General features: G+C 44.0%; 1 protein-coding gene across 4 annotated transcripts in view; it reads right to left on the bottom strand.

Moving 5' to 3' along the window:
* Nucleotides 1-8,169: 8,169 nt before the first annotated feature.
* Nucleotides 8,170-15,569, bottom strand: part of mecom (MDS1 and EVI1 complex locus) — a 100,340-nt gene continuing 92,940 nt past the window's right edge. For all 4 annotated transcript variants that reach the window (XM_073493617.1, XM_073493607.1, XM_073493598.1 and 1 more), the window contains 5 exons: nucleotides 14,204-14,373; nucleotides 12,718-12,862; nucleotides 10,493-10,735; nucleotides 10,225-10,411; nucleotides 8,170-10,128 (listed from right to left, as the gene is read on the bottom strand). In XM_073493617.1, coding sequence (XP_073349718.1) covers nucleotides 9,994-10,128; nucleotides 10,225-10,411; nucleotides 10,493-10,735; nucleotides 12,718-12,862; nucleotides 14,204-14,373 — 880 coding nt within the window. In that variant the 3' untranslated portion in view covers nucleotides 8,170-9,993. The remainder of the gene's footprint in view (nucleotides 10,129-10,224; nucleotides 10,412-10,492; nucleotides 10,736-12,717; nucleotides 12,863-14,203; nucleotides 14,374-15,569) is intronic.

A 15,569-nucleotide genomic window follows, 5' to 3' on the forward strand; every position in this document is an offset into this window, starting at 1 on the left:
CAAAAAAAAACTTGGTCAGCATAACAGCATGCCGAGCATATTTCTGGTGAAAATTAAACTCCTCTAAAACCGATTTAGATATATATGAGTGACTTATTTACAGTACTGCCTCTGAAAAATAAAACAACGGCAGGGCTCCAGGGTACGACTATTTTGGTCGCACATGCACCCAAAAATCTGTCAAGTGCGACTAAACATTTTCATTGGTGGCACCAGTGCACTAGAAATTTAGGAATTGACATTCTTGGCCCTTTTTTTTGCTTGTGTGGTGATTTAAATGAAGATAAAATATGTATTTGGACCTTTATCCCTGTTTACAATCGTTTACATAATGTGTTAAGTGAAATGTATTATTGGGTGCACCTAAATTAAGTGCAACCTGTGAAAAAAGTCAGTCTGGGGCCCTGAGCAAGATCCACACAGACAGATGAGCCAGAAATGTTGACGCAGGGGATGATTCATAATAAAAATTACCTCCAGACATATTTTAGGAGAAATAAAAAAGCTCTGCTTTATGTCTGCTGTGTTTTCCCACAAAAAGTTCAATTATCTTGCAAAATAACTTAAAATTACATCATACTCCTCAAGAAATTCAGAATCTATCAACAAATATTCTACATTTCAAAAGTTTGACTGCTGGACACCTCTCTTACTTCACTGTATGTGTGCTGGAAGGTTCAAGTTTCAACATCACACACTGAGCTGTACAGTGGACACTGATTGGCTTCCACACTACTTGTGATGTCACAAACTCCTGCTTGGTAACAAGAGGCAAAACACATTTTTGAGTAGAGGGGAAATTTGCAAACATCACAAATCCTGCAAATGCATGCAACATTTTGTGGGTTTAAAATGCCAATTTTTGTGTAAATATAAATCCAGCACACCCAAAATTATTACATTTCTCAGTTGACTTCCATCATATTGACCCACATGACTCATACTCACCCTAACCCATCCACACTCTTACATACGTATTTCTTTTATGAGTCCCCAATAGCACACACACGTTATGTATGCAGTCGTCAGCACAAGTTGCATTGGAAAGACTTATTGGACTTATTGGGAAGACGTTGGCAAGACGTCGACCAAAAAGCCGACATCTTGCCAACATCTCTGCATTTAGCAAACACTCGCCATACTACGTCTCAAGACAGATGCGTGCTATCCGCGGTGATTATTCACTTGTTTATAATTTGTTGATTTTGAACATTTTATATTTTGATTTCACATATTTGCCTTGTATTTTTTGTCAAACTGCATAATTTTCCAAAAGAACGCCACCCAGATCATTGGTTTATTGGTTTACAGATTACTCTAAGCAGAATTTTTTCTAGCTATTGGATTCTTTCACCAGCATTTTCTCACCTTAACTTATTTTGCTGCCAATACGTCTGCCTTTTACAAACGTCTGTGAAGGTACTGTCTGTAAGTTCTGTCTGCATGGCTCATTAAACCTGAATATGACACAAACAACCTCCCTTACCAGCAACATTCTCCATGTATTGGCATTGATCATGGGTTTTTCTTATTTCAGTGCGGTGTGTCAAGACTTGCATGCACTGCCCTTCATTCAGACCTGTGTTTATTGAGTCAGCAGCTGAACCAGAGTTTAGAAAAAAATGATAAAAGTTGATGTTAATACTTTTTCTGCAGTACCTGTACACATCACTATGGTCGTACAATAATAGAAGATTACGAGTCCCATATCACTACTGCTAAGATTTACCATACATGTGCATTTGTTTTGAAGGGGTGTGTCTTTTTTCTTCTTTTTTTTTGCAAAAAGTGTATTTGTATTATATCTCAGGTCAGTGCAAGTAATATCAGTCATAACCTACTGTGCTCGTTTCCTGGCATACCCACATGTCAGTGGTGCTACATTGATACAGTTTGTTTGTATAAAATTGATAAACTCAATTTTTACTGTCAGTCTTTTCTGTTGTTTTATTTTGCTGTTTGTCACATTGGCCATGAACCAAATAAATAACAACAAAAACATTGGTTGCTTTAAAACATATTTTTCTGTGATCCCTGGGTGGGGTGGGAGGGAGCAGTAAAGTATGAAGAAAAAAGAAAAGCATGGAGGTAGACAGAGGGAGAGAGAGGTTCCAGCTGTCATAGAGAGCTATGGGATCCTGTGTGTGTGTGTGTGTAAATGTCAGTGTGTGTTTTTGTGCGAGGCTACTACCAGGCATCTCTCATCAGCCAGGGTCAAGCATTAAGGCCATGCTGCCTCCCTGACAGTAGTCTACAGCGGGTGGGGGTGTTGGAGGCACCTGAGCAGGTTACACACTGGTGGTGTATGTGTGTGTGCGTGTGTGTTGGGGGGGTGTCGGTGTCAGGCATTTTTCAAGTGCGCTGGAGCGTCCTCTCTTCCATCGGCCAAAGGCGGCTCTGGTCTGGCAGAGGCAGGCAGGTGCCTGGACCAAACATGCACCCCACATATCCAGCATCCCCAGGGTGAGTGATGGGTGAACGGGCCCGCCAGCCAAGGATGGAGCCCCCCACACCCACTCTCCGGTGCGGCTGATGGATGGGGGGTTGCTCCAGCTCGCCCTGTGTTGTGACAAGCAGCAGATGTTCTCCAATAATGTTTATCGGCCGGGCCTTCATCTTCAGATGACACACACCTGTTTCCAGTCAAACAGGCCCAGATAGGCCATCCATCCACAGAGCTCTGGGTGGCCACTGCACCGCTGGATCAGCCCTCCACACGTAACACTGGGTGCCACAGATGAAGAGCTGGGATGCTGAAAGATATCTAAATGATATCAAGAAGAAGCCAAACCTTATGTACTGCTGCACACTGTACAGCGTGAAGCAGGGCTCTCTTTTTTGGCTCATGATGCTCGTAGGGTTGGGTAGTAACCAGGGTTGTGAGGGTTACTTTAAAAATGTATTATGATACAGTATCACAATATTAAAGTAATGTTACTTGACTAATTTCAGTTACTTTTGGATGTTCTCAACACCAAATGTATGCAAATAAAGACAAGAGAAAATGAATATCAATGAAATGACTTTTATTTCATCTTAATAACGAATGTGTCGGGCGGAACTCAAATCATCAAAATCATCAATCAAACGTATTCAGATTAGATTACATTCATTTAATCCAATGGATTATGTTACTGATTGCAAAAAAGGTCATGTAATTTGTATTCAGTAACTACATTTCAAAGTAGTCTGATCCAACCCAGAGGAAAAGCAGCTGATTCAGACATCATTTTGGTTAGCTAAAAATGATCTCAGCACTTCGAAAGCCACTTATGTTTTATTACAAGTGCAGGAACAAAGCTGTACTTTGTGCTAAAAGTCTTCTGGAGCAAAGAAACAGCCTACTGTTGTACGCACGCTGGCTTATCAGGAGCGCGGGAGAGAGAAGGGTGCAGGAAACTGGCGATGAAATAGCCCGTAAAAGGTAAGATCGCATCATGGGTACTTTTTCGCTGTAATTAAGCATACGCCACTCGTTGCAAAAGAGATTCTATCACTTTGCTGCCATAGCTCCACGTCCCAGAGATAATCTCTGCCCCTCTGCGTTGAACCAGATCCCCCAGGAGGCCAAACTGTTTTGAACTCCAGCTGACAAAGCTGTCGGCTCAGATAAAAGAACGAGGGGGGAAATCATCCCAACACGTCCTGCACCATTTGTTCGGTCGTTGGCTGGAAAAATAAATGTTAAATGTCGAGGCTGCAAAAAGATGTGTATCGAGGAACTCTCCCACACTCTGGGAAGAAGGCATCTTTGGTTTGGATGTGTCAACATGTGTGTGTGTGTGTGTGTGTACTTCAGCAGAAGTGATGTCAGAACTGGTTCTTACGAGAAATCTATGTATATATTGTTTTTTAAAGGTTTATTTAATAGGTGAAATAAAGTTGAACTACTTCTAGGGAGGTGTACATTAACATATTCACCACTGGATGGCGCTCAATATGGAAAAAAAGTACACAGCCAGTGAACGCACCTTTGATTCAAGTGAGTGCACATGAAAGAATGTCTCATGTTATAATATAATTAATTATTACAGACATTTTAAGTTCATATGGCTCCAGCAGTACCAAAGCCCTGATCTGCTGTGCCCACTCCTTCAGACACGGAGCTGGAGGCCTTGATGAGCTACTTTCTAATCTCCTCCATGAGCAAAGAATGACATGATTTCAATAGCGGGCTCCAAGTGGTTCTGCCACCACGCCTGTCCTGATTAGACTCGTCATATTAAAACAATGTGCAGTCCTTGACTGCTCTGCTCTGTCCCGGTCTGTTCCCTGGGACTGTGCTGAGTGTCCATCAATAACACTAATGACCCGTAGCCTCCAGGGAGAAAAACAAACAGTGTAATGAAACCACAACCTTAAGCTCTGCTGCTCTCTAAGAGGGTGGGGAAAAGACAAGAAGATAAGCAGAGAAGAAGAAAAGGAGAGAGTCGGACTGAGAGGAGGTGCTGCCCCTTATTGTAAACACAACAAAAACTTGATGTGATGATTTGTAGAGTCTCCCCACCCAAACACACTTCCCTACTTGTGCCAACTGTTAGCCAGCACCAACCCCTCCACCTCCCATCATATCCACTCCTTGGAGCCCCCACACCCATCCTTGCCTCCCTCTCCGAAAATGTTTCCCCTGGCGTCTGAGTCAGCACGGGTGCCAAGTCAATCAGTGTGAGAGCTGCCAGCTGTGATGGCCCCCTCTCTCTGGGGGTGTGATGTATGTTCCAGCGAGGGGGAAGTGGGGTGGTTACATGCCACACAGGGCTGGCTGCGTGGACGGGTGGCCAAGGAAAGGAAGGGAGGAGAGAGAGAAGGAAGGGGAGGAAAGAAGGAGAGGACGGTGGCTCAACAGCAGCTGTAATGAGGCCTGATGGATTCTGAGGCTGTGCCAGCTGCCCCATTAGCTGAGTGGCTCCAGGCCCCACCAAGCGTTGCCCACAGTGTGCCCACCCGTCCACACACACACACTGCAGGGACACAGCAGCTTGGGGATCCAGCCCTTATGACACACACACACACACACACTTTGCATTTAACTAAAACAGATTGCATTGACTAATGCACACTCCTCTGTCTGACTTCCTTCGCTCTTCAAACACACACTTACACACACGCTCATCCAGGACCTCGCCAGCCACACTTCAATACACACTGAGCCCTTTATGAGAAGCTGTGGGTTAATGACGGCAATAACTCGTCCCAACGTGTTGATTAAGTGTGAGAGGATACACGGGTGACATTGGCATGTGCTAATCAACGCTGATCAAACCGGCGCGCGCACAACAGTTAAATGTTCAGCTGCCAAATTCACCCGGGTGCCCTCCTCGCTCCACTCTGCTGCCCACACACAATGACATTAAACACACTGCTGTCTATTCATAATATTTTGGTGTTCTTTCAAGAGGCAGCAGTGCCTTTGGACTTTTGTCCGGGGGAAGTTCTTTATGTAGGTGATGTAATTACATGGGCCATTTGAATTGCAGTGGGGGTGTGGTCAATGAGGGGTGGTGGCAAAATCCTGCTGCCAGATGTAGTCAAGGTATAATGCCTGTTGGTTAAAAGCTTGTTGAACAGTTGATTCTAGACAGTTTTTTGTTTTTTTTTTACACCTGAAGAAAGATGAGACCTTGAAAGCTTCTGATGAAAGGTGAGAAGACGTCTCACTTCTCTGTATTTGTTCTAACTAAGTCCAAGATCCTCTGAATTAAAGCTTAAGTTAAACACTGTTGCTGTTATTCTAGGACTTTTTTTTCATGTGATACCTGGCTTCTCCAACAGTGGTGGTTAAAGCAGTGGTGGCTCTCAAGTTTCCTTTACGCTCACATTACGCTCGTGTAAGTTGAAAATTAGACCTGGATTGAAAACAGCCTGAAAAAAGCTTTAGATCAGTCACCTGCTGGGTCAGATTCTGATGTTTTGAAGAGGAGGCAGGGAATGTTAAATAAAGCATTGGCATCACTGCATGGTTACCCATGACTTCTTGTTAAACCAGCTCCTTGAAAAAGACAGAGCATTTTGTCTTCTTCTGTCATTACACCCAGCTGGTCAGGTCCAAGCTTCCCACGACAAGCCACTTCCTCTCTGCTGCCACGCATTGGGTCGTGGTGTGCACCATCTACGCATATGAGTTAGTGGGAAAAGCTTTTGCACCCTGTGCCGCAAATATGTTACCCAGCACCGTTTTCACATGGTAGCCATTTTGCTTCGATCCAACACTGAAGCCTGAATGCTGGGATAATGTAATGCCGCTGTGCTCCAGGTTGGATTCATATATAAATGTAGATTATATGAAAAATCAATTCTCATGATGGGAGAAGCAAGTGTAAAGATGTTGGACAGTGAAAAGCATTTGGGACTTCAGGCCATATTTCATGGAAAAGCAACATTTGTCAATCCATTAGCGTGTTAGCATTTACCCACTGTCAAACAAAATTTGTCGAGTATGTTGTTTTACCTTGAAATATGGCCGGGTGTCCCTCCAATTTTTCACTATCCATTGTCTTTTCAGTTGCTGATCAATCAGGAGGCCGTGATTGATATTCATTTCACTTTAGACAACATGGAACATTTTGAATCTACATTTTTATTACAGACACACATTTTACTCACCAACTATGTCATACTGATGTTGGTCATTTTAAAAAAATATTCATTATTCAATGAAGGGCTATGAGATTCTTCTTCATGTGGGGAGAGGTGGGGCTGCACCCTAGAGCCCTTTATTGACCAGCAGCCACTGAGTTAAAACTGCTATTAAAATGTGTTTCTAACAGAAATGACTTTGTGCAATGTGAAAGGGGTGACTTGTAGGGACAAAATAATAAAGAATTAACACTTTTCCCTCAGCTTTGTGAAGTTTTACAACATTTTTCAAGTAATTTTTTTTTGTTTTGGTTCACTTTCACCACTCTCATAGTGTTGGTTTTGGTGTCAGCAAGCTGTCTTTGGTGAAAAAGCTCTTAAAAAAGCCCCACTGTACACTACCTGCTCAGCACCAAACAACAGAAAGACAAAGTCAGGGATTTCCTGCTGAACATAGTGGAGCATTTAGCTGCCAAAGAGCCACATATTTCCATCAGGAGTAAGTGGACACCAAAAAATGCAAGGCCGAAACAGGACTCCAAATAAATGCTGTTATTTCGTAGTTGCTGGATTTGTAAATAAAATCAACCTAAAAGGGGATTATATGTCAGTGTTGTGTCATCAAGGGGCCAACAATTCCATAATTGCAGGTTAGGCCTTGGATCAGCAGACACAATTGTTATAGAAAACTGAATCTGTCACATGACTCCTGACATAATCACATAATCATATCGGCTCAAATGAGTCCACAATAGTACAGGTGGCAAAACTCCCACTCAGGACCATTATCACTTCCACTTCATTATGGCCCTGGCCTACGCCATCGCTACCATCACTGCAGCTGACCTCATCAAAGCTGGACGACCCGTGCTGACCTCATCAGCACTGCGTGACCCCCTGTGACCTCATCAAAGCTGGACGCCCCATGGAGCCCCGAGGGCTGACGACAGGCCCTAAGAAAACACCCCATCCATTAGGGTGCCAAGAGCACTGTAAATGTGAAGTGTCAGCGCCAGCCATCTTCACTGTCATGCCCAATTCTCCAACCCCCCACCCGAGCTACTCTCCGGACAATGGAGCCGCTGAACCTCCAGCCCTCCCAGCCACAATGTCCGCCCACGTTGGCTGGCAGCAGTGACAGAGGGGGGTGCCGGATGGGGAGGCCTGCTGTAGGATGGGACTCTTATTGAGCGTTTGAGCGATGAGCCAGGTCATCACATCTACCCAACTCATCCATCATGCCCCACAAACGGACACAAATAAAGAGGACACATTCCTGCCTCCGCTCCCACTACCACATTCAAGCCCTCTCCAGCCTTTTCTCTCCTCCGCTCTCTCTATGTGAGCCAAAGCCGGGAGAAAAAAAAGGACCAGAGTTCAGGCTCTCCCTCGCTCTTGGAGGCCATGGGAGCGCCAGAAGAAAGCGCCAGGTGGTTTTCTGACTCACGTCTCTTGGTATAAATCTGTGCTTGGGCCAAAATGATGGGCAGCCAGAAGGGCTATATGGAGTGGGGAGGCGTGAGGGAGATGGGAGACAAAGGGTGAGTAAAACGCTTACAGAGAAATAAAGAGAGAATGGAAGACATGTCAATCCACATTGTAGTCCTTTATTTCTTAGTTGTTCCTCCCACAGTATTGAATTGAAATGCATAACAGTTACATTGTAGAAAGCATTAAAACAAAGTACCTCAACTTGCTTGATTACTTTTTAAAATCGATTATAAACAAAACAACGACAAAAACAAACAAACAAAAAACAAATCTGGTCCCTCAAAACGGGAGAATAAATGAAAGTAATCTGTTATTTATCATAAGTTTGGCACAAGGGATTAACATGAACCGAACGTCACACAAGCTTGCAGACAACCGTAGAAAATGTCAGATACAGATCTTACCAGACCAATCATGCGTTTATGAAGAAATTATACCTGGCTTTTTTTTTTTTTTATTATTCATTCTTTATAACGTTTTTCATTTTTTACAATTGAATCATTAAATTGTCATAGAAAAACAAAAACCTAAGTAATATCTATTCATCGACCGGTTTCATTAGAAGAATAAGGAGTGAATTGTATGTTTAATACTATCCGGCACTCAAATGTAATCTACAAACCCCATTGAACTCTGGGATAGGCCCGGTGAGGAATCTCCCCTTCACCTGGGCTAAGAGCAGTGCTATTCAGTAAACAAACTACAGTTTGCCAAGAAATAAATACAGTTCTCAACATACAACAGCAAATAACAACAACAACACCAACAAAAAAAAAAAAAAAGGAAAAAAAAAAGAAAAAAAATCATGATTGTCTAAAAATGAAAGACACACGAGCATGGAGTAGCTAACGACTAGCATTCAGGCTATTTTAGTGGTATTGTTGGCTGACTAGGATGGATTCAAGGGTTTGGAGAAAAAAAAAAGACATATGCCCTTTACAGAACAACAATTAACTTCAGCACTGGCTACTTATCTCAGTAAAAAAACAAACAAAAAATTTGTGTTTTCTTCTCTTCCACTAAAAAGACAATCTATTTATATCCTTTCACAGATAGCGCAGGCGGGCAGGATGGAGTGCAGTGGAGAACAGTTGGTAGACACTTGTGTACAGTGCTATGATTGTGCAGACACACGCAGCTATGAAACAGATGGGAAACTGGCCTGATTTCAGTTCAACAATTACTTTTTTTTAAAATTTGTTCTTCAATGACTTCAGTGATATTAAAGCGCTGCTCACGCTGTCCTTACATGGAGCGGTTTTCATTCGAACTGAGGCTGCTAGCCCTTCATTTTTATCATCAAGTACATGTCTTTATGAGAAACACCTGTGGATCTCAAAGGGAATCGTTGTAATACATTTTCGCGATACTTTTGTCAGATGAGCCAGGGTTCTTAATATGCTTGACGCACAGTGAAACACACTCAGCTGTCTTAGAGACACAACCGAACTCGCCCCCTCAGCGTAAAATGTTCTCCTTGCTTCGTATGTGCTGGGCAATAAATGCAGTCTAGCAATGAAACATCATCAGCACATCCATCTTCCATGTCCACCAGCTGCCTTTGCTGTGCAAAACATAGAAATTCAGCAGAATAAATACAGCTATTATTACTTTAGCATTATTATTTTCACCACAATCATCATCATTGCTATCATCCTGGTTGGAGTTAATGTAAGAAATCAATTTTAAGGTCTCAGAGGGACATTTTGTTCTCGATCAGTTGGGGGTTTTGGGGGCTGCATGGACAGTGACCCTGCTTTGTGTGTAAGGCGCTCCGCTCAGCAGTCAGATGGGCCGTGGTTCTGCTCAGCAGTCACTCTGTGGACGATCAGGGGCCCCCCTGCACATAGCCCCTGCAATGGGCTCCCAGTGCCATAGGTCAGGTTTTGGGGGTTGAAAGGTGAAAGGGAAAGCGCAGGGGTTTCATCATACATGGCTGAGGGACTGGATGGCACTGGATTCAGCAGCAGCCCGTGCCAGACTGTGCCACATGGTGGCCGGGTTGTGGGAGGCTGGGTGGAGAGAGTCCTTTTCAGCCAGAGACAGCATCATGGCGTACGCCTGGTGGAGAGGAAGAGGGATCACATGTAACTACCAAGCATAAATGTAAGTATCGAGTGGATCTGCATGCATGTGAACTGTCAGTGTTTCTTTTACCTGAGACTTAGATTTCCTAAAGAGTGGCTGTTTGACTGCCTCAGTCAGAGAGGGGGAGCCAAACGATGCATCGTCCTCATCTCCATCCCCGTCACTCAGCTCACTCTCCTCCAGCTTGCGCATTTCGGAAAAGTGACGAATATGATCCAAGGCTGAGTAGCTGCTCTGCTTCTCCTCATCCTTATACCTGGAGGCCAAGCAGAAAATTAAAACCAGGCAAACTCAAGATACTTTTGATGAAATTATGTTTTAGTTGCATGGAATTTACCTTCGAGGAGAGGTTTTGCAGTTGAGGTCTAAGTCGTTCGGCCCGGTGAAGTCCATTTCGTCTTGTATGTCATCGCTAAGGCTGCCGGGAAGCGCCTCGCCTTCCGGTTTCCCGGAGGTGTTGCTGGGGTCGTCCCCTTCTTCTTCATCAGCACAGAGATCCTCCGCTTCCTCGTCTTCCAGGTCACGAGACCCACGGCTGGCCATCAGCGGCTTCTCTTCTTCAAATGGACCGCCATTTAACCTGCAGTCGAGGAACATCGATTAGCTCAAGACCACTTGATAAAGTGGTAAAGATTTGAAGGAATAAGTGACAGTGATATCTAACTTATTAGCTACATGTTCTCATAAATAAACTTTTTTTAAGAAAATAGAGTGAATAAGAATACTTCTGGTGCTTGTTAAATTAGTAACATCAGGAACAAGACACTGAACTATTCATAGGTTTGCTTTCTATAAGTTCTTGTGAGAATCATTTTCTCTATAAATACATAGAAAAACAAAGGAGCGTATGGGATAAAGAGCAGAGAGAGGCGGATCAGAGGCAGCTGGGATCGAGAGAGCCGGAATCCCGTTTGTCATCGAGGCTCTGGGGCCCCTTCGGGCACAGCAGCACTGGGTTGATCGTTGCAGCACTTAAGTGGAGTGCTCTGCCTCGCTCCTTGTTTATTTTCTCTACTATCTCGTATTCATCTAATAGGCAAAATATTTAGCTGACAGCCCCATTTGGTGGGAGAGTTATGAGAGCGTTGCCAACCGGCCCATTCCTCCATCCCCGCGGAGGGAGAGAGGGCGAGCTATCCAAACTGCCTGCGTCTTAATCTGTCCCTCTGTCTCAGCGCCACAGGAAACCACCATTTGGTAAATCATCTGGAACCACATTAAGACTGATTCACTAATTACACTTTGGGACGTCTTTCGTCAGCTCCCAAAAATGCCATTTCTAGCACAAAGGACTCGGAGATGAGGACTGAATTGGACGTGGAGAAGTAGATAGATAGGAAACAAAACACATCAAGCACATCACCACATAATTCCAGGATGGCTTTAAACAGGATACCTACACTGGATTTGAAAGGGATGCATTTGAGCGTTCAGTGGAATTATTTCAGATTATATTTTAGCACATACAGGATCCACACCACCTTTTCTCTTTTACAGCAGCTGATAATTCTGTGCCTTGGACGGAGATCCCCACTGGGATGGAGCGTTTCAGACTGATGAGGTGGTATTCGTGCCGTGTGGAGCTCGCGGGGCTGAGAAAAGGGACCGGCTCCAAAAAGGAGAGCGAGCGCTCCGTGATTAAGAAAACAGATTCGCTAATTACGCTTTCAAACGTGGTAATTTGCTGGGGATAAAGTATCTATCAGAAGTAGTCAGGAGCACAGCACTTTGAAAGGAAACACGGGCCGACCCTTTGACCCCACCCCCTCTACCCTCTTCCTGTAGGCAGACATGTTGGTTCCAGATGTGGTGGGCTAACTGCTGCACCACTCAGCCCCCCCCCCCCCCCACCTCCTCCTGCCTCTCTCCCCGTCCCTCTGCCGCTCTGCCGCCAGGTCCTGCTCTCACAGGCCCTTCTGCACAATCACACACCAGTCTGAGAGATCTCTATCTGGGCTCACAATCTGCCCTGTGATCACACCAACGTGAGGCACGGGAAAACAAACTTGGAGACCTGAGCAGACCTCTCAACTGCTATCTGACCTGATCGCAGCTCCAAGAATTTATTTGCATAATGCTCAGACGTAGTTGCATGAGTGCAGTTATCTGTTCGTACGTGTGGCCAAAAGGCGGCTGATGTAAGCAGCTCCTGCACGTTTCCATAACCTGCCATTATCTTAAATGTCATCGCAGATGATTGCTCTGTACTCCAGACCTCTGAGCATGATGCGATAATTAACGAGGGCCGGCTGGGTGGTATGCAAGTCTGAAATGGGCTGATAGCAGCTGACCTGTTTTCTTACTTATTCAGGCCAACAATCTTAATGTAGTCACGATTAATCCAAGAGTTCACTGTGGGGTAATGTAGGCTAGGCTAGCAGGTATAGTTTCAGATAAATGTTAATGTTATCATGTTTTTGAGTCTCTTAACGAGGACCTGGCCCTGGTAGTGTAGAAGCTTGGATGATGTTTGTCCATAAATATCTTGTTTAGCTCTGTGAATGTCAATCATATTCAGAAAAAAAAGAGGCCCACAGAAATGGACACTTCGACTGCACTCACCCTTCCTCTGATGGGTCCGGTGATGTCTGGTTCTGGCTTGTGTTGCTGATGAAATTTCTTATTTCGTTGAAGTAAGAGTCTTCTTTGTCGTCCAATATGGCGCTGCCACTGTCCAGTTCAGACTGCGGGGACGACATTGCAGTGCCTGCAGGAAGAAGAAGCAATATTCTAGTTTTTGTCTCAGAAGATGTGTTTTGATATTTCGATGTAATCAAAATTGCAGAAACAAAGGATGTTGCACCACTCTGCCCCAAAATATTTCTAAATGATGACTGTGAACTTACCTATATAATAATTTGAAATTCACATTTTCATTGTTTAAAATGTATTAAGATCACCTCCACACGTGTATTAAGGCTGATATGAAAAATCTCTAATGTGTGTCTGACATGGTTTTTGGAGAATAAAAAACTACGAGTTCCACATAGAAATCTTTAAAATAGCACCTATGCCTTATCCCTCATTAAAATATCCAGAATATATGAATATGCAAATATTTTTCAACTGCTGGACACAAGACGTCTCCTACGTCACTGTAAAGACCATTCTCAGTGTGTGTGCACTGTAGGCTTCAGGTTTCCACATCACCCTTGTGTATGCTGAATATTGGACCAGGACTGGCTTCCAAACTATTTGTGATGTCACCGATCATGCTCGTAGGCCCGCCTCTTATAATAAGATTTTCAGTGAGCACAGAGAAAATGTTGACTTTCAGCAATGAATGTGTAATTAGCCTTCAAGTGTCAAACTCTCGAGTGTGTCTTTATTTGTTCCAGCTAAACTTCCCCAAAGTAGCTTCTACTTTTTTTCAAAATGATGTAATCGAGGACCCATTACATCACAGGGAAAAACTGGATCGTGCATCGTCTTCGGCACATTTCCATGGAGTTCCCTGTGATATATTTGAAATCTATGGAACTGTAAGATTTTGACAACAATTTAATATAAACACTGTGTGAGTTTTGACATTGCTCAGTCACACAAGCTCCTCACGCACTTCTTATAATGAATCTGCCAAAATGTGTCTGTAAGCGTTTCTCCCTATCAATCGTCAGTCTTTTATCTTTGTACTGCGGCTTTGTTGGATATGTTGTCTGATGCTGCTGGAAAAGCTTGTCAGATAATTCATTTCATATTGGATGGAGTGAACACCGTGTCTGATTAAGTGGAAACCTCTTCTGAGGACTATTGCTCTCAGCTGCTGGCCAGGTGTCACTGCGCGTTCTGCTGACTCAGAGTCAGGGTGATGCAACCTATCAGACCCAAAAGCTGTGCTGCTGATTAAAGCAGCTCATTCAGAAAGCATTTTGTGCTGTTGCAGACGTACATGGCAGATTTATGTGATTTAATTTTTTCAGCTTTTAAAATTGTTTGCAATCATGAGTAAATTATGTTTTCTATCATTCAGCTGAAAGGTTTATAAACACAAAGCACTGCCATGTCACTTATCAGCAAAGTAGCTCTAAGTTTGTTCAAGACTCCTCACCTGACAGGTTGCCGTTCTCGTGCTTCTTGAGGTGACGGTCCAGGTTGGTCTGCTGACCGAAGCAACGATCGCACAAGTGGCACTTGAAAGGCTTTTCCTTGTTGTGGATGTTGCGGATGTGGCGTTGCAGGTTGGAGGAGATGCTGAAGGAGCGGTCGCAGTATTTACACCTGCAGGAAGAGCGGAGGCCTTTCACTTAAACGGTTACAAAATGGCAAAAAAACAGCGAAACACACACAAGCTGCGAGCCATAAGTATAACTGTACTGCATAATGAATCAGGAACCCATGTTTTTTTCTGGGGGAAACATAATGAGATACATAATGTAGGACACACACACACACACACACACATGCATACAGACAGTCCCAGCAGTCCCACAGTCCCAGACATGATGGAGGAGCTTGTTTAAGGTGAAACAGCTCTGCCTCTTATCTCCAGCCAGCGCAATAAAATTGCATTCTTCTCTCACAAAATAAGCACGCAACAGATTTGGTTCTAGCCCTGCAAAATTAGTGCCTCTTGCCAAGTTTCTTCATGCAAAATTATACGAGAAGATTACATCTTTTCTTCTGGTGGAATTAGCTCGCTCGATTGGCTGTCCCTCAGGAAACCCCCCGGTTATCTCCACAAAAAAATTACAATAAACAGCGCTGATCTTTAATGGCATGCCAGCGTGTGGAGTGCAGGCTATCAGACTGGGGCAGTAGAGGCCTGCGTCTGTCTTTCTCTCTCCCCTGTGGTCAGCAGGCCTCCTCCAAGCTTTGGGCCAACATTCCACTACCTTAGTAACTACAAAGAAGAGCAGTGCTAGCCAGGGCTTACTCATTATCCAAATGTAGTAAATGTGCAAGATTCATTTTTACATGTGTACCGAACTGCTGCTGCATTGTTTCTTCTACCTCAGCAGCACCTGGAAAACTCAGGCAGGGAGACTTTTACTTTCACGGTGAAACAAAATGCTTGGAAACTTTCTGCATCCTTTTCCTGCCACCAGATTATGATTCCCCCTCCAAAAAAAGGAGCTTCATCTTGTGATAACCTTTCAAGTTGGCAAAAAAAAGCTCTGCTTGGTGCAGGGCAAGTAGCCAGCAGGCTTCCAAGATCACATCCAGTTTCACAAGAGAAATGACCACAGCTGCCGGGGCCTGGACATCTGCCTGCGCTCCTCATCACCCCAATTTTTCACCAAACTTCCTCCCTTCCTCTGCTGCTCTGCTCTCTTTTACCAACCCTGCTTCAAGAACACAGCCCCCCCTCCTCTTCCTGTCACCCTGGCGACGGACACCATTTTTCACCGGGCAAATTATTTAGCAGTAGGATAATTATTCCAAGCTTTTTACAGCAAAAGAAAACACACATAAAC

Source organism: Pagrus major, chromosome 2, assembly GCF_040436345.1.
Source record: "Pagrus major chromosome 2, Pma_NU_1.0".
NCBI lineage: Eukaryota > Metazoa > Chordata > Actinopteri > Spariformes > Sparidae > Pagrus > Pagrus major.